At 38.6% G+C, this 23,885-nt stretch overlaps 1 protein-coding gene across 1 annotated transcript in view; it reads right to left on the bottom strand.

The window, feature by feature from the left end:
- Positions 1–23,885, bottom strand: part of spen (spen family transcriptional repressor) — a 43,334-nt gene that overhangs the window by 5,856 nt on the left and 13,593 nt on the right. Inside the window, 86 exon segments of the mRNA XM_056448632.1 lie at positions 385–732; positions 1,007–1,483; positions 1,485–1,540; positions 1,543–1,614; positions 1,617–1,853; positions 1,856–1,942; positions 1,945–1,990; positions 1,992–2,038; positions 2,041–2,070; positions 2,073–2,175; positions 2,177–2,442; positions 2,445–2,634; positions 2,636–2,719; positions 2,721–2,798; positions 2,800–2,922; positions 2,924–2,985; positions 2,988–3,033; positions 3,035–3,085; positions 3,087–3,125; positions 3,127–3,180; positions 3,182–3,292; positions 3,295–3,348; positions 3,350–3,373; positions 3,375–3,545; positions 3,548–3,643; positions 3,645–3,686; positions 3,688–3,807; positions 3,809–3,943; positions 3,945–3,977; positions 3,979–4,104; positions 4,106–4,189; positions 4,191–4,238; positions 4,240–4,533; positions 4,535–4,642; positions 4,645–4,765; positions 4,767–4,817; positions 4,819–4,892; positions 4,895–4,999; positions 5,002–5,075; positions 5,078–5,149; positions 5,152–5,410; positions 5,412–5,630; positions 5,632–5,683; positions 5,685–5,758; positions 5,760–5,887; positions 5,890–5,992; positions 5,994–6,074; positions 6,077–6,138; positions 6,141–6,330; positions 6,333–6,407; positions 6,410–6,646; positions 6,648–6,773; positions 6,775–6,855; positions 6,858–6,946; positions 6,949–6,970; positions 6,972–7,045; positions 7,048–7,105; positions 7,107–7,274; positions 7,276–7,310; positions 7,313–7,346; positions 7,348–7,490; positions 7,493–7,654; positions 7,657–7,858; positions 7,860–7,907; positions 7,909–8,037; positions 8,039–8,206; positions 8,208–8,248; positions 8,251–8,368; positions 8,371–8,653; positions 8,747–8,762; positions 8,765–8,797; positions 8,800–8,827; positions 8,934–9,056; positions 9,175–9,249; positions 9,251–9,289; positions 9,485–9,498; positions 9,501–9,523; positions 9,525–9,580; positions 9,582–9,609; positions 9,711–9,795; positions 9,798–9,860; positions 9,956–10,058; positions 10,060–10,161; positions 10,315–10,419; positions 10,421–10,453; positions 10,455–10,488. Of these exon segments, the coding sequence (XP_056304607.1) occupies positions 385–732; positions 1,007–1,483; positions 1,485–1,540; positions 1,543–1,614; positions 1,617–1,853; positions 1,856–1,942; positions 1,945–1,990; positions 1,992–2,038; positions 2,041–2,070; positions 2,073–2,175; positions 2,177–2,442; positions 2,445–2,634; positions 2,636–2,719; positions 2,721–2,798; positions 2,800–2,922; positions 2,924–2,985; positions 2,988–3,033; positions 3,035–3,085; positions 3,087–3,125; positions 3,127–3,180; positions 3,182–3,292; positions 3,295–3,348; positions 3,350–3,373; positions 3,375–3,545; positions 3,548–3,643; positions 3,645–3,686; positions 3,688–3,807; positions 3,809–3,943; positions 3,945–3,977; positions 3,979–4,104; positions 4,106–4,189; positions 4,191–4,238; positions 4,240–4,533; positions 4,535–4,642; positions 4,645–4,765; positions 4,767–4,817; positions 4,819–4,892; positions 4,895–4,999; positions 5,002–5,075; positions 5,078–5,149; positions 5,152–5,410; positions 5,412–5,630; positions 5,632–5,683; positions 5,685–5,758; positions 5,760–5,887; positions 5,890–5,992; positions 5,994–6,074; positions 6,077–6,138; positions 6,141–6,330; positions 6,333–6,407; positions 6,410–6,646; positions 6,648–6,773; positions 6,775–6,855; positions 6,858–6,946; positions 6,949–6,970; positions 6,972–7,045; positions 7,048–7,105; positions 7,107–7,274; positions 7,276–7,310; positions 7,313–7,346; positions 7,348–7,490; positions 7,493–7,654; positions 7,657–7,858; positions 7,860–7,907; positions 7,909–8,037; positions 8,039–8,206; positions 8,208–8,248; positions 8,251–8,368; positions 8,371–8,653; positions 8,747–8,762; positions 8,765–8,797; positions 8,800–8,827; positions 8,934–9,056; positions 9,175–9,249; positions 9,251–9,289; positions 9,485–9,498; positions 9,501–9,523; positions 9,525–9,580; positions 9,582–9,609; positions 9,711–9,795; positions 9,798–9,860; positions 9,956–10,058; positions 10,060–10,161; positions 10,315–10,419; positions 10,421–10,453; positions 10,455–10,488 (8,860 nt within the window).

Below are 23,885 nucleotides of genomic sequence, written 5' to 3'. Positions count from 1 at the left end.
TGTATAACGATGGTTTGTTCTCTAAACTATTGAAAAAATATATATATAGCTTAAAGGGGCTAATAATTTTGACCTTAAAATGTTTAAAAAAAATTTAAAAACTGATTTTATTCTAGCTGAAATAAAACAAATAAGACTTTCTCCAGTAGAAAAAATATTATCAGATATCAAGGTCAACACGGAACACAAAAGCAATATCTGAAAATAAGTCTATCAATGTGGTAAAGCTCACTATGGATGCAGTTAAGGAAGCTGTTCATTCAGACATATTCATTTAAAAAAGAAAAAAAAATTCAAAGGGGGCTAATAATTCTAACTTCAACATATATATAAATTATTTCCATTGAGCTGATAGAAATCATGATTTAAAAAAAGATTACTAACCGTTAACAACTGCACCATATCAACAGACCGAAGTCCTGTGTGATCAAGTTTGAAGTCTGAACGCATCTGTGAAGAAGCTAAAGAAGGAAATGGCATCTTGTTAGAAACAGGTCCTTGAGGTCCCTTCTGCAAAGTGATAGCCAACTCCAGTTTTGGTGTTATAGTCACTGGAGAAGTATAAGAGGGGGATCCAGCCTCACTCTGAACTCGCGATATATGAGACAAATCCATGGTGCCTGAGTGCCGAATGTGAGAACCCTCGAGTTTTGATTCACTAAAACTTCCCACAGACTCACTGGAGGAGAGAGAGGGAACCTTGTGTCTTTGACCGTGATCAATTTGTGAGACCTGGAGAAGAGACGATATTTGAATAAATTATATGAATTTCATGTTCTCTATTAACTGCACACTATACAACGATTTAGGCTACTTGTTTAATTTTTTTAATGTGCCAATGCAATAAAATTGTTCTACATATTTCTACCTTCATTCTGTTAAATCCACTTAAATATCCACTTGATCCACTGTTTAAAATATGAAAATTTATTTTGAGAGTAAAATCAAGAAGCCATTTTTCCCAGTTTTACAAGTTACAACTGTACAGCACAAAACGAATTCTCACCTGAGACACAGGAATCCCATGATTAGCCAAGTTAATTCCAATTACTGAATGACCTGGATATTGAGGATGGAAGCCACGCATTTCTTTGTAGTATTCATTCATGGTATTTCCATTTCCAGGGTGAATCAACTGAACTCCTTGAGGAGATACATCACTGAACCAGGTGGGGTGTCCTGTTATCCTATTGTCTGAATGAGGGGAGGGTGACATCTTCAGCTCCACTGCTTTTGGCCCATCCCTCACAATCTGTGGAGCATTCTTTACTATGGAAGAGGATTTAGAAGAAGCAGATGAAATGTGTGAAGATGACTGCACCACCTCTGGGGTTCGAGTTTGGCGACTTTCAACAACACCGGGATGGTCAGTCAAATGCTGCTGCATAAGTCTGGCATACTGATCTAGACGTAATGCCCTGTGATGCAGACTTTTGAATTCAGGCTGTATTACTATACTTTCCTGTTGCAACTGTGGTGCAGAAGCTCCTACGAAGTCCTTGTGGGAGATTCTGTGCATCATCATTGCTTGTCTCAACACATGACCACCACCAGACGAGCCTGCATGCGATTTCAATATGACATCTCTGATTACTGCAGGTTGAGGAGTTGTGGACGTTGTGGAGGTGCTGATCGAGGTGATAAGAGATTTTCTGAACGCAATCCATAACCTATTCCAGATAATGTTGGAGTACTGGCTCGCACGTCCCCTTGGGACAAATGACTCATGGGCACAGACTGGGTGACACTATGAGGAGGCATGATCACTGACTGCTCAGCATGGTGTATATTTGACACATACTGAGACATAGGGCCAGCTGGTCCCAGAACAACGGGGCTGTTAGGGGGGCAACTTTTGGAAAGGGTGACATGGAATGGCTAGATGCCCTTGGAGAATGTGAATCTTGCTTGGGTTGTGGGACAGCTCTTTCATGTGGAGCCTTGGACTTAAAATGTGATTGCCTGAGAAAGATGGGTGGCGTGGACTTAAAAACTGGTTTAACATTGAAAGTCTGCGACGCCTTTATATCAGGTTTATATCAGCTTTCATTGAAAATGATTCAGTTTCTCATTTTTCTTCATATGGTGTTGCTGTGTATTGACTGACCTACCTCAGAAGTGAGGATGGCTTGGGGACTGGTGGAAAGATTTCAGAGAATTTCCTTGTTGGTAAGATGGTTTCTGATTTTTCAGACGTAGGGCTTTCCTGGCGTATTGAGGAAATAACAGGTTGGGCACTGATACTTTGGCCAGCTAAATACTACCCCTGTGTGACCCATAGCCTGTAGGGTGTCTGTGATCCTTTTGGGGTAGAGGGGTGAGATGAGGTTCTTGTTTAATCTGAGATTTTGTTTATAGACTGCTGAAACTCAATGTCAACCGCACTGGCTGGAGGGATTTGGCTTATTTTTGCAATGATCCGCTGTGGTCCCTCTGTCTTTGTCCAGAATAACTCAATACTACCACACCCTCGGATGTGTTGACCCTCAAACCAGTACTTGACCCAGTGTTACAATGTGTGCCTTCAACAACTGGGCGCCCAACACTTCCACCATCTTCAGAAGTATTATGTCCATGATACCTATTATTTTCATTCAAGCCAGTGCGATATTTCTGCTTTGGCAAAGACATTCCCAGAGTTACGATTACTTAAAGAGATGCGAGGAGTGTCCTCAAAATCAAAGGGCATAGGGATCCGACTAATGACTGAAGTGGCAGTTAGAAGTTATTGCTAGTTTCTCCTTTAAGATCTGTGGAGTCTCACATTGTTGTAGAGGAGGGGGCTGCGGTGGTGCTGTACAGGGGTACAAGCTGAGCTATAGGGCTAGGTCTATCTTCAGGTAGAGAGGTCTTTAAAGGCAGCACAGCTTCCAACTGGAATTTTCATTATCAGGACATCCGTGGATCTGCTAATGTGGTAGTTGAACTGCATACTTGTCACTGAATTGCTATTTGAAGAAGACACATACTTTGGTTCCATTAAATTTTCGCAGCTGTGCTAGAACTTGCATCAATATCAGAGGCTTTTGTGTCCAGGAGGCAAAGGAGGATTTGCTGGGGGTCCCCCAGCTCCTGGGATAGACAAAAGCCACATTACCTTGTGGTTTAGGTAACCTTACTTTCTCCTTCTGTCCTGGTATTCCATTCAGGGGGGATGTTAGAGGATGCAGGTGAATTCAGGCATTGTTGTAGGTGAAGTAAGGGCAGATGCTCCTCGCTCAGGAGATGACTGTTGTGTCCTTGAATAAGAAGGACTGTTATTTCCAGAATGGAAGGCAGATTCTTGTAGGTTCAGGCTGATTCAACAGCAGGCTGCTCTGCCTCTTTAGGTGTATCCAAAATCACTGTAAGATGCAGCTTCATGTTTGCATGCAGGCAGCAACAGGAATGACTACCGCTGCTGCAGCTGCCGATGTTGCTGCCTTAGGGTTAGCTGTTTGAATCTCTTCAGGAATAGATTCTGGAAGTTTGACTGTAGTGGATTCAGGTTCCAGCACTACATTCTCAGCAATATCTAGTTTCCGGTTCAAAGAAACCCTTCCTCCCATCTGTTCTTTTTTGGCGTTTTTGGACGTGCTTTTCCGCCTCTTTTTGCTACCTCTGTCAATGGTGATCTTGTGAGTGAAGTATCTGTGTTACATGCCTTGAGAAGATTTTGAGACTGGAACAACAACATTATTTTGTTCAGGACTGTACAATAGTCTTTACAGTCAAGTTTGACTCAGTTTCCATAACCTCATTTGGTACAGGCAAATCAAGAGTCTCTGATTGAGGAAGGAGGGTTGTGTACGTTGTTGAAGCAGAGAATGCCCTCTGTATCACCTGATATATCCTCAGCAGTAATTGAATTAATTGCTTCAGCCAATTCAGTTTCACTTGCTGGATTGGCAGGCTTTCCTACCTCTGGATCTTCTGGAGGCTGTACTACAACAGGTGCTGTGTGGGGTAGGTGGTTCTGTACGAGGTTCTTTGTAAGGTTACCGGATGCTGGTCATCTGTAAATCTTGAAATATTTTCCACTGCTCTTTCCAGTTCCATTTGACGAGCAAGCAGGGCAGCCACGGATCAGTAGGAGGTTACCATTTCTGAAAGAGTCTCATCCTTTTTCATCAGGGCTGTTAACATTTTCCTTTTTGTGGTAATCTTGAACGTTTGACTGTTCTTTTACTGATTGTGGAACATTAGCTTTTTAAAGACCCTTCAAAACAAACAGCTATGTCATCACCCTATGATGAACAGCTTCCTAACTGCATCCATAGTGAGCTTCACCACATTTGATAGACTTATTTCAGACATTGCTTTTGTGTTCCGTGTTGACCTTGATGTCTTGACCTCCTTGTCTAATAATTTTTCCAAAGGAGTGATTTCTACACTGTCATCTGTTGAAATTTCCTCAGCAACAAGTTCCTTTCTCATCTAGTAGACATGTTATTCTGTTTTGGTATCTTTTGACAAATGTCCAACTGCCTCAAAGTATCTTTGGATCAGCTTGTGATCTAGGGCAGGTGACACAACTGCTTCTCTGTCTAACTCGAACTGATGCAGAAGTACCTGACAACTTTATCCAATTTCAATGTCTTTTGGCTTTTCTTGCTGATCTTATTGGTGAAGACTGCCCCTTTTGAGAACGCGGAGAGCGGCCAATGCCTCTGCATTTTTAGTTATTTCTCCATACTTGTTGACTCTTTATCTTTCAGTGTCTTCAGCCTCAGAATTTTTAACCTGATCTCCTTTCACCGGAGACGTATCATCCACTGTCTGCGAGTCTTGGTGGACGACCCCTAGAGCGCTTAAGAGTGGAACGGGGAGGTCTGTTACCTCTTTTCTTGTTGTTGAGGAGATCTTCCTCTGGGGGGTGTTGCATAGACAGATCGCACATTCCGGTCGCTGGCGTGTTTCTGCCTTGGTTTGTGTTTGATTCAAGGCCCTGCTCTGAATCTAAAAGTTGAAAAGGAGATTTTGCAGAATTTCTGGAATCAGCAGTAAGTTTTGTAAGAGTCTCCCTCTGGGGGATCTTTTTAGCTTTTCTTTATCAATGCGTTCACGTCTTCGTGTAGCTGGTTTTTCATTAACGACTGGGTGATATGCGTTTGCGCTGATGGGACATTCTTTACCTTTTTACTCTTAGGTTGTTTACGCTGTGGTAGTACTGTTCAATTTCTGTGTCTGGCAGCTCCAGAGGAGATACAACCTTGTGACGAGAAGAATTAGCAGGCTCTGTTGTTGTTTCTGAGAGCTCCAAAGTTTCTTGATCTTTACTGGTCTTTGGATACAATGGAGAAGATGCCTGCAGAGCCATCACATTCTGGCTCAACATAGCTAACGATGCACCAGGAGTAGGAGGTTTGATCTCAATCTCCTGTTCAACAGCGGTGTGTACAGTTTTTCTGGAATCAATGAGCTTTTCCTCCAGGTTCTTTAACAATTACATCTTCTTTATTGTGGGTTTCAGGTGATGGAGTGCTCAATGGAACAGTGGTGTTCTCATCCTTTATGCTAATTAACGATGGATAATCTACTGGAGCATTTTCTGACCTCTCATTCACAACTGCTGGATTATCTATGTTTTGGTATGTAGTATGCAAAACAGGCTTCTCATGGTGCACAGACATCTCTGAAATTTTAGACTGAGGACACTGGGGATATTGTAGGTGTTATAATATGACTTGCTAATGACTCTTGGAAATGTCTGATAATTGGGAGATGGCCTAAACTCTTCATCCAATGTCTTCTCCATTTGATCAGTTAAACTAAGTTTTTTCTGAAATGGGGAGCTGTTGGTTTCTTATCCTTTGCTGAAGTTCTAAAAAGCGGCTATGAAAAAGTACTCTTGGTTCTTGAGATAAGTCTGATCCTCCTGTTCCGGGTTGTTCACCTTGAGAATCACTGTAATACTATCTCTGCCAATTCTAACTTCAGGGTCAGTATTTTTTCGCTCAAGGTGTTGAAGCCGACGTGAATCCTGTTCAAAGATTGAGCTATGAAGAAATCGTGGAAGCCAAGAGATCTTGTCTTTCTTGTTCATCAGGCTTAGCATCTTGCTTTTTATCATCAAGTTTTCCATCAGAATCAGAGAGCGACTTTTCTTTTTCTTCAAGTACCAAGAAGGAATAGGTCTTGGAGTAGGTTCAGACTTTCCTTGTCAGTGTTATTCTGTAAACTTTTGAATTTTGAGTCATGACCAAGGAAAAACAATTTTCCTTCTCTAGATGAAGACAGTGACTTAGCATACGCTCAAGCAAAGCTTTTGTGTCCTGGTGTTATTGTCTATCCAATGCAATTCATAGAACTTATTCTTTCAAGAGACTCAGAATACTTTACATCTGAAAAGCCCGCTCTTCGTGCTCTCTTTTGAAAGAGATTGGCTTTAATGAATAGTGTTTGCTTTCATCTTCATCAGAGTCTGAACTTGAACCTCTCCAGGTTCTAATTCGCGTTCAGGACGTTTTCGGATACTTTCCCGTTTAACAATGCTTGTGGGGAAGCTCATTTCTCTCAATGTGCCCTGCCTAATATTGCTCTCACCAACAGAACCCTCTTCAGTAACTGATGGTTTCACTTTTAGTATCTCTGCATGTGGTGAACGCCCTTGATGCACTGCATTGCTAATATTGTATTTTGAAATATCAAAATGCAAGCTATTTTTTATCCATTGTCACTGGTGAATCTGGGTCTTTGTCAACAACTGTGATGCATTTATCCTCCTCCTCAGCAAGGGGGTGCCCTGGATGTGAAGCAAGTCTTCTTTCAGGTTCATCATTTCTCTGTCTAAAACATTAGATAATTTTGCTGTCTTTTGCCAAAATCAAATTCGAATCCTCCCAACTTTTTTTGCTTGCTGCTCGGAGAACTGCCAGGTTAACATCTTGTGGTGGTTTTCCTACCTCATGCACAATATTTCGATGCGCAAATTCCTCTGCATCTGTGCTTGGTGTGCTTTCAGTTTATCTGATTTATCACACTCCAACATTTTGCTGCTGCAAAGCGGCGATCTGCTCCCTTTGTTTTCTGCAACTCTGCGAATGATCAATGTCTGAGAGCAACTTTCCTCCCTTTCAGAATCTCTTTCTTGCCTTGAGGATGTGTGGTAGCTAGTTAAATGCTGCTAGCTCTTGCCCTCTTGAAAATTCCATATCTACACTTCCATCGTCAGAGACTGCTAGACTGAAACTTGGTTGACTGTTAGCTCCAAAAGCACCTATCTTTTGATCAAGGCTATCTAATGGATCTATTGCATCCTCAGCTGGTTCCCCAAGTCGAGCCTGAAGGTCTAAAACTGAGGCCTACTGGCATTACATTGTCCAACTCTCTATTGTAGTACTAACAGTAACCATCCTCTCTTGCTTAAATTTTTCGTTCTCTCTTGTGTTTTCTTTTCTGAACAACTTTTGTATCATAATCAAGGTCTTTCAGCAAAGGTTCATCAATAATTCTCCTTAATTTCCCTTCATCCTCCTCCTGACTTATTCTCCTTAAATTATCAGCCTTGCAGATGTTTCTTCAAAGCGTCTCTTTCGCGCAGCCTTGCGGTCAGCATCCACAGATGTGCTGGATTCAAATGCAAGATCAGATTTGAAATATTTTTTGTTTTTTTACTTGTCTTCTTTATCCACTACCCTCACTTGGCTTGCCAGGCTTTTCTCCTTGAGATGTTTCCATGCTTAAAGAAATCTCTAGCCTGAGTGTCTTTGCGGAAAGGCATACTTTTGTGATCAGCTGATGGAGGGGTTGTTGGAGACAGAACAGGATCACTCCCAACCTTTGTTTTTTGTTTTTCACTGAGGATGCTGTCTATTAATTTTCCTTCCTTCTCTTTTACTCTTGTTAGCTGGACAACACAAGGTAGCAGATCAAGTTTTTCCTTTACCAGAGTAGTCTTTGTCTTTGATCAATGATTTGCTCACTTTGACCTCGCAGAGTTATGTTAGCCTCTGGGCTAGCTCCCTGTCAAGTTCAAGGCTCTGCCTCTGGTAATGGAACAGTTGGAGATGCAAGTTTCAACTTCTTCAACTTCTGTCTCTCAGTCCTGTCCTTGTCTGCCTTTTTCTTTACGTCCTGCTCTTCTTTCTGTTTCCCCACAATTTGCCACCTCTGCCTCAAAGAGTGATTTTTCTTTCTCCAATTTATCATTCCTATTGTGCCTCTCCAAACGAATTTTGTCTGGCTTCTCAAAGCGTGGTGGAGAAAGTGAGCTGCAGCTGCCACTTTCGCTCAGATGAGCGACTGTAAACGTGATGTTCAGAGTCACTGGAGGACGTTCAGAAAGGGATGGAGAGGCAGCTGGACTAGCAGGACGACGTGGATGTGTTGGGCTTTGTTGATGTTCAATTGTTCGTCGACCACTGTCTCGCTCAAGGGTCTGTTTCAAACCTCCTCCCTTTCCCTTTCACGTTCTCATTTGTAAGTAGCTGTAGCCTTTCGAATGTCCTTCTCATATGGGTCCTCTATAATCCCTGTATTCACGGAGTCATCATAATACCGTGGGTCATAGTAATCTCCCTGGTAAGGATCCCATTCTGAAATAAAAACTCTCGACTTCTGGCAGGATATTATCCGACGTGCATCCTCTGTGTAAGAAGTTGGGGTACGACACATTTTTCATAGTATGCCACGTTCAGCTGTGAACTCATGATATGGCGTCCGGCGCTCATCTCTGAAAAAAAAAGACATAAAAGATATGAAAATTACTTAAAACAGCAGGGATTCTAAACAGTTGAAGTAAAGTGTTAAAATAGAAAAATCTTACCTTCGTTCAGATATGATTCATAGAAATCTCTTATGTCTTGTCCAGATCCTGCATTGAACGGTAGAAAGCCATCTGGCTTTCCTGTTAGCAAAGTCAACCTACAACACATTATTAACAGTAGGTTAGACAAAAAATTGTTAAGTCATTAAACTCTAAAGTGCAGTAGTACAATTCAAAATTACATTACAGACCTTTATTTTATTTCATCCTCCACATGTTCCAACCCTTTGTTTCCCTTGACAGCAGCCTGTGCATACTCTATATTATTATATAAGATGAGGGCCATTCCTTTCAGCCGGTCAAAGACAACCTAAACAAATAGTTTTTTTAAATTTAGAGATACAATATAGCAATCTTTTGTTCTACTGATGTTAAATAGAACGGTGAGTTTAAGAAAAATATAAATCATGCACAGAATATTAGAGTACCTTTACTACATGTCCATAACGACAAAAGTGCCTTGTGAGATACTGTTCAGTAATACTGGAGGACAAGCCAGCCAAACCATACACATGTAGTAGGCATACTCTTGCCAAAACCAAGCTGCAAGAAAGACCAATCAACATCAAGTCAACCAGTTTGTCCAGTGTAATCAATAGGTTAATAGAGTTGAATTTTTAAATAATGGTCAACAATTCTGTATTTTTTCTCTCTCAAAAAGTCTACTAAATGAAAATGGCAACGACACAAAAAAATTAGACAATAAGATTTAAACCACTTGATTGTAGCTATTCTCACCTTTAACCTGTTGTGCCAAGATATTCACCATCCATTTTCTAATTGCTTTGCAGACACTGCTATGTCACAATACTGGAGAAAGGCATATTGTGGGGAAACCATTTACCTTTTTTATATCAATATCCGGGTAAAACAAGAACACAAATAAGCAGTGCTAACAATATAATGGGGATTTGTACTGCACAAACAATTTTTAAAAACACTTTTTTCAAAATGCCAACTTACAACACTCTCTCCAAAACGCTGAAATATGTTCAGCAGGTCATTATAGGTTGTGGTTTTCTCCAAATTTCCTATGAATAATGTCCTGTAGCTTTGGGATGAAACTCATCTATGCGTTCATCCAAAGGCCGGAACTCATTCTCACTTTCTGTTTCTATTGAAAAATAGGTACCAGAACAATGTTCAAGGGTTCAATGCTACGCCTAAACCTGGAAACAAACAATTCTGTACTAAATGCTAGGAGCTTACCTGGACCATGCCAAGCAGTGACATCAATTTGCATGCCAAAAAAACAGCTTCCCTTTAGATGCACTTAGAGCTTTTTCTCTTGATCCTCTTGCTGGCGAAAAAAACACTAAGCCATATCGTTCTTCAGAGGCACCATGGATCTGAACTGATGTGACTTTACCATGTTTCTTAAATTCATGGAAAAGTCCATCCTTGAGGCTTGTAGTCTAAAATTGAGAGATATAGCATAAATACATAAATATACTTACTAGATGCTTAACTGAATAAATTACCTAGGTTAAATTAATTTGGCAATGCAAGTTTTGTTTTGTTGTTTGAGAAGTTGCATGCTTTGGCATAATTTGAATTCAGCTCATTACAATCTCACCTGTTGAGCGCACAGGGAGGTTCTGCACTTTGATACCAAAACTTTTACGAGGTTCATCTTTGTCCAGTGAAGGTAGTGGTTGTGTTGAAGGTGCAGGGGACAGCAGTGGACTGAACAGATCGAGCTGGAGAATCGGTCACTGGAGCTTGCTGCCTGGAAATCACTGCTGTGAGAGAAGACAACACACATGAGCTCAGAATGTAGATTTAAGAAAAGTTGAGCACAAAATTTTAGTGCACTGTGTTGTGATGTATGGCCAGGGCTCAACAGCGTAACCATTTCAGTTGCATTGTGACATATCTTACAGTATGCAACCAGAAAAAATATCATGGCACTCTTGTACAGCTGACCTAATTGAAGCTTTTGAACTCTCAAGTTCAACATTGATGTTTGCAATTTGCAGCCACAACCACTAATTTTTTGGCACAGCAACTGAAAAATGACTGTCACAAAGACACCCCCGCCTAAATATAACAACTTACCACCTTTTCTCATGAACAGGTGAACAAAGCTCCCACCCTCCTCTTAAGTGAAAGATCACTGATCAACACAGATCATTTACCTGCACTAGGGACGCGCGGTATACCAGTACTGAAAAAATATCAGAACAGAATATTTCGTTAATTCAATTTCTTTTCAGCTTAGTCCCTTTTTTAATCAAGGGTCGCCACAGTGGAATGAACTGCCAACTTATCCAGCATATGTTTTACGCAGCGGATGCCCTTCCAGCTGCAACCCAGTACTGGGAAACACCCTCTCAATCTACACTCTCAATCACACACATACAATACGGACAATTTAGCTTACCCAATTCACCTATAGCGCATGTCTTTGGACTGTAGGGGAAACCGGAGCACCCAGAGGCAACACGGTCTTCCCGTGCAAACTCATGCAAACACCACACAGAAATGCCAACTGACCCTGCCGAGGCTCGAATTTCCAACCTTCTTGCTCTTGACAGTGCTACCCACTGCATCACCCTTATAATAATTTAAACGGTTCGATATTCCAATTTTGGGAAATTAGTTTTTTCACACATTGCAATTTCCTAAGTGCTTCACAATCTACTGCTGCAACAGGTAAACTTCACAACAGTACGACGCGATGGATCATCAAACAGATGAAATTCCATTAATGTTTCTGAAAAAAAGCACAATTCAAGAAGTGAAACTAGCATTATGTTGCATCTAAAACAGATGATGGTGAACGAACTGACCCTATGCAACTGTATGCAACCGTATAAATCCTGTTACAGTTACCTCTTAAGAAAACAAATCCTGCCTCATTAAATGCTGCCAAGCATGTCCCTAGCTCATCCTGATCATTTTGGCAAATTTTGAGACCGGCAGCCAGGTGAGTGCATTATTCATCTTTTGTAAAATTAAGGATTAAGTTATGAAAGAATACGAATACGAAAGCTCAAACATGCATATTCCACGCTAGACTGTGACAGTTTTGGTCTTATAATAATGCGAACAATTAAATATTAACTGAAACTGTATGAAGCACGATTAATAAGCTATATTAATTTTTGTTTCAGTAATGTGATATTGGTTTGCCACGCTGCCAACCGCTAATATGAAGCTGCCGAGAAGGAGAAATTTAAATGTAATGGTTTTTCTACAATGAATCTGAAATTGGCAAAAATGAAGAGAAAGTGCGAGAGAGAAAATAATGTAATTTTGAGCCTTCATACACTCATCATTGTCAATATTTAAATTTGCAGAAAAGTTTAGGATGAGCAAGTGATTTTGAATCCTGACTGTCAGAACAACACTGTAAAGCAACTTTTGTTATAATTCTTTATGTAAATCAGTGATACCTGTTGTGCTCGATTCAGTTAAAGTGCCATATAAGGAGCAAGTGAGTCAATGAACCAATATTGCATTTCATAGGTTAAATGATGACAGCACTTTATTTATGAAAAGTCCTTTAAATATTTTAGAGCTCTACATTTTGATGTCTGTACATTGTGTATTTGTGCATATAAAATTAGTGCAATTTTTAGGACCGCCTGTTTATAACTGTTTTTATGAAACTGAAAATATTAAAAGTTGATCTAAAGCTATGTTTCTTAAGTTCATTTTATCATGCTATCCAAACTTGTGTATGTTAAGTGGCACAATCATAGTGCATCGTGTATAATAGGACTGCACAATATATCGTTTCAGCATCGATATCACAATGTGCTCATCTGCAAGTCACATCACAGGATCTGCAATGTTGAGTTGGGATTATAATAACCGTAAATCAGTTTAATCCTAATAAAGTGAAAGGTTCATTTAGGTGTGTTTTAAGACCTCTGACTAAGATATCAAGCTAAATTTAACCAAGAAATTCCTTTTTTTCTTCTTCTAACCTTTAGCTTATAGGACATTAGAGAGTATGGACAGGAAAGCGTGGGGAGCAGAGAGAAGGGAAGGATCGCCATAGAATCTCAAGGCAAGAATCGAACTCGGGTCGCTATAAACACCAGAGTGACGTGTGTCTAATGCCTTTGACAGTGATCATCATTTCAAATTTAATGCAGCCTTTTAGTTTCTGTGTTTTCTTACTGAGCTACAAAAAAAGCCAACTGAAATGAAATTATTCAATTAAACACTGCAAATGAATCAGACTTTTAAAATGTAAATACTGACAGCAAACTGCACAAGACATCTGCGAGCAAAATTAAAGTAAGCTTGATTAGTGTATTCAGCATTGAACTTGTGTTATAAATAGGATTGTTTAAGTTTTACTGTAATACGTTCAATATAAATGTTCAAAATGACACTGCATTGGTCTAGTTATTTTTAAATATTCCTGAATAAATTAGAGAATTACCCATGGCAAATTTAATATATACGATCTGATATATATTCAGCCCACAGCCCTCATAAGTTTGATTTTTGGCACTTTATAGGAAAACATTTGGGCACCCCTGCTCTAAAGTTTAGATTTAACAAAGATTAATTGTATTTGATTATTTTAAAATGAATACAATACAGGGTTAATTTTACATTTGAGTAATATAGAATTTCTGTTCTTCATTGCTGTTAGACTCCACAGAAAACCATAAAAAATGATTCATTTTTAGCTTTGTTCTATTGTATTCATCTATGCTTAAAAATTGTTTATGTTTTGTGTAGATATATAAATTTTTTCCAAGTAGAGGGACTTAGGTAATCTTTTGTGAAAGTATGATCATGTTGTGATGTAAAAACTAAATGTCATTTTTTTCCAATATCGTGCAGCCCTAAAGTATAACAAGAGCTCCTAATTTAAAAAAAAGTTACTATTGGATAACTAAAAATTACTATTGGATAACTTTGTGATTTCTTTTCTGAAAATATACAATACTATTTTATATTATTATACTTCATATCATTTAAAATTACATTAAAACACTTTATAAAAGGTTTTATAAATAATAGGAAAAAGTATAATAATTATTTTATACATTTTGTAGAAGTATAAATGTTTAGTGTATATTTATGGTGTATCAAAAAAGAGAGCTCACAAAAAAATGATCAAAAAGTAATAAATACTAAATATCCTGTATGTTGTGCTAAAATGTTATACTGTTGATATATTTTCATACACACTTCCCTAAAACAAAATATGATTATTAATGTAGTTTATTTTCCCACCTCAGTGAGGCGCTATTGCAAGGATAAATAATGTCAGTATTGTAAAAAAAAAAAAAAAAAGAAAGAAAAGAAATCAAGCTTGCCAAGCACTGTGAAATACTGGTCTTAGCAACCGCGCAGCTCAGGAAAAAATTAGGTGCTTATCTAAAACCAATTCGTCACACCTGACATTTACTCACTATATTACCAAATATGCACATATACTACAAGAGCTATTTTAAAGAAGTAAAACAGTTGAGAGACTGCTTTATTTCACTGCATAATTCAAACAGCTATTAACAAGAGCAAGCAAATAATAATTGCATAAATTAAGCAGTTTTATTTTAACAAACACGGGCATATTTTAAGCATAATAAATACTATTTCTCTTTTACTCTGCTTTTAATTGTCTGTTTTTACATATTAATCTCATCTCTGTAACACCGCTACTGACATTACAGGGGATAATTCATTCTCCGCTAAGATTCAGCCATAGATGTGGCTTTCATGTCCCATCTTTGCACTGCCCTCTTTTCTCACTGGCTTCAGCTCAAATGCGGCTGATAGGGGCTGGCCTGTGGGAGTGGGCAGAGAGCCAGCAGAGGCTAGAAATTTCCAGTTCCAACTGGATCTCACGGGGGTGGGGGTGGGGGTGGTTTCAAGTGGGCAGTGTGAAACACACCAGCCGTTTCACCTAAAGAAGCATACAATAAAACGTATAGGAAAATGCTATGGATATTTTTTGCAGTTTTTCAGGGACGAGTATTTAGAATAGAACAAACTTCTTTTCAATAAAATATAAAGATTGCCCAAGTGATAGAAAATGCACGTTCTAGATTTTATTTCAGCCTTGCAGTGCATCTTCAATCAGCAGATCGGTTTTCTGATTATACTGACTGACACAAATATACTGCAGCTTACAGCAGCAAAGCATGACTGGTTGTGGGGTGCATGTTTAGAAAATCTGAAATAAACATGTTAAAAACAGGATATGTTAATATATTGCACATTTTTACTGCTTTCCATTAGTCTGCAGCGAGTTCTGCCTCTGGCAGCTGCACACTGAATGTCCATGTCTAGGTTGCAGATATTTTCTGAAGGTGAAGCTGCAACGCATTAATAAAACTGCAATGAAATTTGCAGTCAAAAAACATGCACTTTCTTTTGTCTGTAGCATAGCAATGAATGAATCAGAGCTCATACAAAAGTCCCTTTCAAACAAAGCTGCTTTCTGTTTGTCGAAAACAATGTGACCACACCTTAACTGTGCATAGTTTTAGAAGACATTAGACGCAATAACATTTTAAGAGCTGACACAAGCAGAACAACGTTTAAGACATCCCATGTTCAGTCTCCAAAGAACCGGCAGTGTGCCAATGAGCTGCATCTCATGAAGGTCTGTGTTGATGTCCTAAAGCTACAGGTCAACTGTCAATCAAAACACATCTAGTATACAAATGTTTCTATGGCTACAGGCATTGGGTCAGCCGTCAATGACTAAAACCTGACAACTGCAACAAAACAAAACTCCAAAAGAAATGTCAGTGAGACTAGTAGTACTAAAACTACACATAAGTTTTAGTTTTAAAAAAAATTATTGTAAAACTGCTACAAAAATAATTCAAGTTAAAATGTTTAGTGCAAGGCAACGCAGTAGGTAGTCCTGTCGCCTCACAGCAAGAAGGTCGCTGGTTCAAGCCACGGCTGGGTCAGTTGGCGTTTCTGTGTGGAGTTTGCATGTTCTACCTGCATTCGCGTGGGTTTCCTTCGGGTGCTCCAGTTTCCCCCACAGTCCAAAGACATGCGGTACAGGTGAATTGGGTTGGCTAAATTGTCCGTAGTGTATGAGAATGAGTGTGAGTGAGTGTGTATGGATGTTTCCCAGAGATGGGTTGAGGCTGGAAGGGCATCCACTGCGTAAAGCATGTGCAGGATAACTTGGCAGTTCATTCTGCTGTGGCGACCCCAGATTAATAAAGGGACTAAGCCAAAAAAAAAAAATGAATGAATGTTTAGTGCACAAAAATTGGTGCCTATAGGACACAAGGTTAGTAATACTAAAAATAATAGTACGCCTTGAGTTATTTAACCATTTAAGTATGATGTCATTATTGTTACTGTGGGTTTGCAATTACTTCCTATAACTGGAAATGATTTACTGAGAAAACAAGTTTGTTTTCTCCATTTTAACAGATAAACTTCCTGGTTATGCAGAATCAACAAGGGGCGAACTAAGAACTTTCACAGCTGATCTGAAATTACACGCAAATGATTCACTAGCCTGTTTATATGTTTTTATGAACATTTTTATGGAACCAAACAAAAATCAGCTGCATTCAGTTTTAGATATAAATTATTAGATGAATAGATTTCATTATCAGCTCAATTAATTAAAACAAATTAAACTCTAAACTAAAAGAACTAGAGCACTTACAGACATGGTTGAAACTGAAATATTTAAAGATAAAACAGGCAAAATACAGTCACAGTGATTTAGTTCTTGGACTGAAGCATTTCTGAGTTCTACATTTAAAAAGATTCAAACAAAAAATAAAGTTACAGTCTAAAACCTGCTGGGGGCAATGCTTGACCAGAGTTTTTATAGCATACGCACATCCCCACTGCTCCAGGGCATTCCAATATGCCAACTTAAAATGTATCAAGCCAAACCGGCAGCTAAGCAAAAAAAAAAAAAGGTGGGTTTATAAAAAGTACACACTACTATGAATTGTTTCATATTTTCATGCTTTATACAACTAGTTATACATAAATGGCTTTGGTATTTAAAAATGTTAAAGGTACCATACAAGGCATTGATAAAATATGTTTATCATTCTCGGATATCTAAATAGAAGCTCTGTGTCTTAGGCAAGTGCAAAAACTCACCCAAAAAAAAAAAAGCAGCATTCACAAGAAGAGCCGAGTCATATGAAAACGCATGCACATGGATTAAACAATTATATTCAGCAGTTTACATGTGTTTGTTGGCTCATTACAGCAAAATTCACAATATACACATTAAAGGACAAAAATGTACATTAAAACAGACTTTACCGCTGTGCCATTGAATAAATGTAATCTCTATTTCTTACATCGTGTCATGGCTGCCTGCTACACAGAACTGCTTACCTTTCCTTACATAATCAATATAACAACTTGAAAAATGAGGGGAAAAGGAAAATAGACTGGGAAAAGTTGTGGCCAGTCAAACTTAGCAATGGGGCTTGCATATTAATGATCGTTAACAAGGAAACAATGGTGTTTAAGCCTCATCATGGTATGTCATTTTCATATACTGGACTCTCATCACTCAGCTATTTACAGAGGTTAGACAATGAAACTGTAACACTGGCCATAGCTAAATTTGGTCTTATGGCTAAATTTAACCAGCATGGCAGCCAATCTTCATTGATTGCCCATTCCACCAATAAGAGCAGAGTGTAAGGGTTTAATTAGCAGAGTTATAGCAGTTTTGCTTAAAATATCGCAATCCACAAAACATTATGGTTGATGCATCAGAATTCAAGAGAACAATTTGTTGCTGTGCGTCTCGCTGACCAAGACAGCAAGTCATTGTGATGTATCAAGAGCCACGGTATCCAGAGTAATGTCAGCATATCACCAAGAAGGTTGAACCACATCCAACAGGGGTAACTGTGGTCGCAAGAGTAAGCTGCTGAAAGGCATGTCCGGTGTGCTAACCTGGATTGCATCCAAAAAACAAAACCACAGATGCCCACTCACTGCAGAAGTAAATGTGCACCTCAACTCTCCTGCTTCCACACAAAACTGTTCATCGAGAACTCCACATGTGCAGGTCAATGTACATGGGCTGGGTAGCTATAGCCAAACCTTGGTCACTCATAGTCCAATAGCCAAACATTGATTTTAATGGGTGCCAACAGTGAAAATCTTAGGCCATGGACAATGTAAAACATCGTAATGTTCTCCGAGTCCCACCTTCACTGTCTTTTCCACATCCGGAAGAGTTACGGTGTGAGAGAGCCCCAAGAAGTGTACCAGTCAGACTGTTGCATGCCCACAGTTAAAGCATGGCGGAAGAGCAATGATGGTTTGGGCTGGAATATCATGGCATTCCCTAGCCCAATACTTTTGCTAATGGGCACTTCACTGCCAGGACTTGTCGAATCATACTGGAGGACCATGTGCATCCAATGGACATTAGACACAGCTAGACTGGTGACAGAGTGGTTTAATGAATATGAAAGTGAAGTTGAACATCTCACATGGCCTGCACAGTCACCAGAGCTAAATATTATGAAGCCATTTTGGGGTGTTTTGGAAGAGTGAGTCAGGAAATATTTTCCTCCACCCACATCACGTACGTAGTGATCTGGCCAGTGGCCACTATTTTGCAAAACCCTCAGGCCACTGTACAGGATTTGTATCTGTCTTTACAAGACAAATTGATTTGTATTGGCCTCAAAAGGAGACCCTACACATACTAATGAATTATTGTGGTCTAAAACCAGGCACTTCAGTTTCATTGTTCAACCTCTGTATGTGTCTACATACATATTTAAAAGCTGCTACAATGCAAATATATAAAGGTCTGGATATGAGAGAACAAAAATAACCTGACAGATTTTGTTTTAAAAAACACCTAAAAAGTTACAATGATCATGTGGTGAATATTAATCCACCATTTACACTTTTCGAAGAGTGAATAAAAGACATTCAGTGGGTTGGAAGTTCACTATGAAAATCACTAAAAGCCATTTACTGTAAGCCTGTGGGACGGAGTTTTCAGGTAATGGCGTTTGCAAACCAAATCTACACATTTAAGCGCGAGAGTTTCTGTTTAATCGTTTATTTACTCAGGAGGCTGTCAGCCATGCAAAGTGGCAGCTATATGTAAAATTTAACACTGCGTACACCATCACAAAGGCCCTTGCATTCACTAAAATTAAACTACTATAGCAGACCATGAAAAGACCATATTGCTATTAAGATGACGTATGCAAATAAGTTATATGTCAGGTATCAACTGTGCAATATCAGACAGCAGCCATGAGAAAACATCACATATTACCGTTAACTCAGTTCATCTCATTCATGTCAACCACTGCGAATTCAAGCAGTGCGAGTGTTGATTTCTTACACAATAAATCTGTTGATATGACACTTGTAATAACGGTGTTCATCATTTTTGGTGGATGCAGCTAAATTTTGCCTGGTAATCTTACATTTTTTAAGTTAGGAGCACCCGTGCTACCAAGCAAAAAGGTTAATTTCGAGACCTGTCTATGTTATAAAATGCTACAGCATACTGTAACTATCATAAACCATCATGTAGTAATTCTCTAATAACGAAGTAAGGGATTTTAGATTTATACATTTATCAATTACACTTTTATATTTATTTATTAACATATTCTACTATACACTACTATATACTATACTACTACTCTACTTATTTGATTTTACAAATAAAGCTGCTGTACCACGTCAAATAATTAAATTATTTTTATACTTCATTACATAACAAGAAAATGTGAAATATTTCACAAAACATTAAGAGTTTTCCTGTAAAGGTAGCAAGACCAGAATTTGACAATATAAATATACATTGTGTAGAATGATTTTGTCAAAATGACTCAAGCTGAGTTTTCACAGAGAGTGTCTGATATATGATAACACTGCATTGCAAGCACTGCATTTCAACTGATAGAAAGCAATCTAAAAAGGATCAACCTCAAAATATATTTGGGAGCATTTGTGCAATTAATGGTTGTCGTGCGAACAGATGTCATTTCTCTAATTGATGTGTGCGGATACGACAACCGGTCTGCCGTAGGGTGCAGGTTTCAGATTGGTTAATATTAGCCGTCAATCACTCAGCCACTGCTTCCCGCTGTCAGATAACAGGCAGCTATGACCACGGGAAATGCATAGGACTGAACATGAGAGAGTGAAAACCACCTAGAGTTACAAATAATGGTGCTGGTCACAGTTGTCATATAGTGACTGGATCCACCAGCCAAGAGGACATTGAGACAAAGGACAAGAGACATTGCCTTAAAGTCTTGGAGTCGCTCTGCTGAAAACCGATACACTGCAATCCCTGTGAAGCTGCGAATCGGAATCTGTAGGTAACAACATCCACCACTGAATTTGAGGTTCTATAATCCTTCACGGACTCATCAGGTATTTAGGTACATGTAAAATAGCATTGCATAGTCGACACTGTATAAGTACAGTTATTCTTTGTTAAAGCTGCAAACATTACCACTTTTTTATACCTGAATGCTTTAAACTCACTTGTTATGTTTACATACTAACAAACCTTAAAAACATGGGAATTTTTGGGACCAAAATTTTCTTGCCTGATTGAAACTTGAAAACAGTCATGTCAAATTGTGTGTAACAGTTCTTTTTAAACAAATCTTTTTTGTGATTAACTAAATTGGAATTATTTAATAGCTTTCGGGTTTAGTCTAACCATAAAGTTGTGGCCAATCAAACGCAGCCTGGGGCATGTATTTAAATGATCTGGTGTGTAACGTATCAGTCTTGTGTTTTGTTTTGAAAGGCCTGATTTTCACCGAGATTTTAAACTCATGGGATTTATAGGAGAACGAGGAACCAGAGCTGTTTGAGGCTCACAGTAGGCTATGCATTCTTGGGCCCAATCACACCTTATACCCCTTAGCCCTTCCCCTTACCCCTACCCCTCGTTTTGCACATTCGCGCCAAGGGCTAGGGGTGTCCCAATTCTCTTTAGCTTGAAGGCGTAGGGCTAAGGGGAAGGGGTGAATAGCCCTTTAAACGAAGATTTTTCAGGACCACACTCAAAACCAAGGGGTAAGGAAATAATCCAGAATACACCAGCCACAACAGCAGTATTGCTGAATCCGGAATTAAGGAGATCCACAAATTAGAATTTGTCGTCATTATTACAAATTTTTACGACAAACAAACATATGTTTTATTACATTCATAACCGCGTTAGTGTTTTACCGTCATGCTTTTAAAAACAAAACGCTAAAAAAAAAAAAAAATATATATATATATATATATATATATATATATATATATATATATAAAACCCCCGCTTTAATCCACAAAAATATTCTTTAATCCACAAAAATAACTCCCGTATAGTAGTCCCACAACATTCTGACACTCGATGACTCTCAGTCTAGTGGCTGAGAATGAGCTTTTTACAGTGTCTGCTATAATGTTAATGTTGTTTTCGTGTGTTTACATAGATGAATATGGCCACTGTGTAAATACACTGTACAGTTACGATCTTATTGCCACATTATATCGTTATGACAACATAATATATGCCTTCAGTGATTTCTTCAAGATAAATACCAAAAAAATAGCACAACTGGAATAACTACAGCAGTCACAATCATCTGATCTCACATGAAGCAAGAGATCGCGATGACATATGATGATGCGTGCAGACTGTAGTGCTGTCCCAATTCTTAGGGGTAAAATTTGAAGCCCTTCCCCTTAAACCCTCAGTTGTGAGGGCTAAGGGGAAAGGGTAGGGGTACAAAAATAGAATTGGGATTGGGCCTTGGTATATCCAGATTTACATTAATCTTTACTTTAGCATCTTTAAGAGTCATACATCCCAAGTGCTAAATCCTTTCACTTGCTGATTGTCTACAATGATAATGCAAAACAAACTGTTTTAAATCAAGATTAAATTAAACATATATATAAGCAGTACGCCATTCTTAAAACACAAGTTCTTTCTACTGCAACTGTCCTTAAATGATTGCAGTATATGTGAATATGTGGAGTTGCAGAGGATGAGGCATCTCAGAATGTTTTGCTGATAATATAGAAGCTATGATGAATTATCTCATTTTTTATCAGTGCATATCATTAGACAAAAAGTATACTTTCATAAATTTAAAAAAATGTAAATCCAACTATTACCTAAATTTAGAAAACTACCCGTTTCGGCAATGATAATCAAAAAGTAAACATTCTGACAGAATTTTTTTATATTAAATTGTAGAAATATCAAGAGATCGTCATGTCTAGCAGCAATTATGAAAAACTGACCCATGTGCTCTGTCACTTAAAATTTATTTAAAGGGGTGGTCCACAGTGTATTTTTAAGACTTGATTGTGTTTATAAGATGCAAAGCAATGTGTGCTCAGGCTTCACTTGCAGAAAAATCGCGCTATTTTCTCATATAACTTACTTTGATTTTATTCTGCTAACATGGAAACGACTGTGATATTTCCTATTTCTTCCAAAAAGCCTGCTCTCAAGAGCCTCTGATTAGTCAGCTAACATAATGTGCTGTGATTCGCAGATAGAATGTCAGTCAGAGTAGCTGTCAGCAGTATCTGTTTGAGCCTTAATCAGACAGAAAATTAAAATGATTTTGCATGCCTGCTCTCTAAAATAAAATCTGACAAGTGTCTGTAATGAGAGAAAAAAAATAGGGTGTGGCTCCTTTAAGAGAGAATCGCAATTTGTGTGTGTGTGTGTGTAATACGAGAACCACATGTGTGAGGGACCCATGTTTATTTTTATTTTTCTCTAATGCTCGAATCAAGTTATTTTTCTGTAATATACAGTGACGCTGTTGACAGGAGAATAACGTGCAGGATGTGGAATGCTACCCTTGTGAGCTTTGATTGATTTTTCTGCTGCAACCCGAGTTAGCCAAGCTATCCTGTGATTATTTATTTTTTTACCCAACTCAACGCGTTACATGGGGGCAGCACGGTGGCAGAGTAGGTAGCACAATTTCTGTGTGGAGTTTGTGTATTCTCCCTGTGTTCATGTGGGTTTCATCCGGGTGCTCCGGTTTCCCCCACAGTCCAAAGACATGTGGTACAGGTGAATTGAATAAGCTAAATTGGTCGTAGTGTATGTGAGTGTGTGCAAAACATGCGCTGGATAAGTTGGCGGTTCAATCCGCTGTGGCGACCCCTGATGCTAGCTATATCTTTTTATATAATTCTCTGGAACATAATTAAAATGAAACTGTAAGCACTTCTCTCTGTGTCGTGTCCTTTGGAAACCCAACTACAGAAGCAGAACAAGCTCTTTGGAAATAGCAGCGTTTGGACGGCATTTTAGCTTTCTCTGCTATAACAGTTTTTTATTCTAAACTTTTTATGCTAATTTGTTGAAATTACAACATAACACATTCAGACAAAGAGACACATTCAGCAGAAAATTCATTGAAATTACACAATGTACTTTAAAGAGAACAGCATTGTCTTTATTCTTATGTTTTTTTTTTATATTACAAAGTTCTTTAGGAGTTTTTTACTTTTAATTTGGATAGGATAGTGGAGGTTACAGACAGGAAAGTATTGGGAGCAGAGAGAGGGGAAGGGTCGGGAAAGGACCTTGAGCCGGGAATCAAACTCGGGTCACCGTGAGCACCATGGTGCTATATGTCAGCGCACTTAACCACTAGGCTATTGGCACCAACTATTTAACTAAGTTTTATAGGTTTTATTGGGTTAAGTTTTTATAACTATTTAAAAACAGGTAATCACCAACACCAACAAAAACAAGGTTATCAAGTGCCAATGTGCATGCATTAGGCTTAAGTCTAAAGATCAGGGACATGGCAACTGAGAAGAATCCTACAACAATCACCTTAGCCAGTCTATGATGAACTTACAGTAATCAATGCTTCTTGAAGATCTTTTGGGACTTGAAGCTTGAACATGAAAATAGATGTTTCATGTAAATTATTGACCACTTTTCAAAGGGGTTTACAATCCCAAGCCTACATAATCTTAACAGATAGGACTCTCCCAACTGGTTGATCTAAGGCTGATATGATGAGCAAGTTGAGATGCTCACAAATATATCAGTTTTCATAGTGCTAAAGAGGCACAACCCATGGACAGGTTACTTGCCTAAGTATATTTATTTAGGTCATGCTTTTGTACATAATCTTTCAAAATAATTAGAAATGTCACACATTACCTTTTC

Source organism: Danio aesculapii, chromosome 23 (assembly GCF_903798145.1).
Source record: "Danio aesculapii chromosome 23, fDanAes4.1, whole genome shotgun sequence".
Classification (NCBI taxonomy): Eukaryota; Metazoa; Chordata; class Actinopteri; order Cypriniformes; family Danionidae; genus Danio; species Danio aesculapii.
Note: the sequence above shows the minus strand (reverse complement) of the source record. Positions and strands in the feature narration are given on the sequence as shown.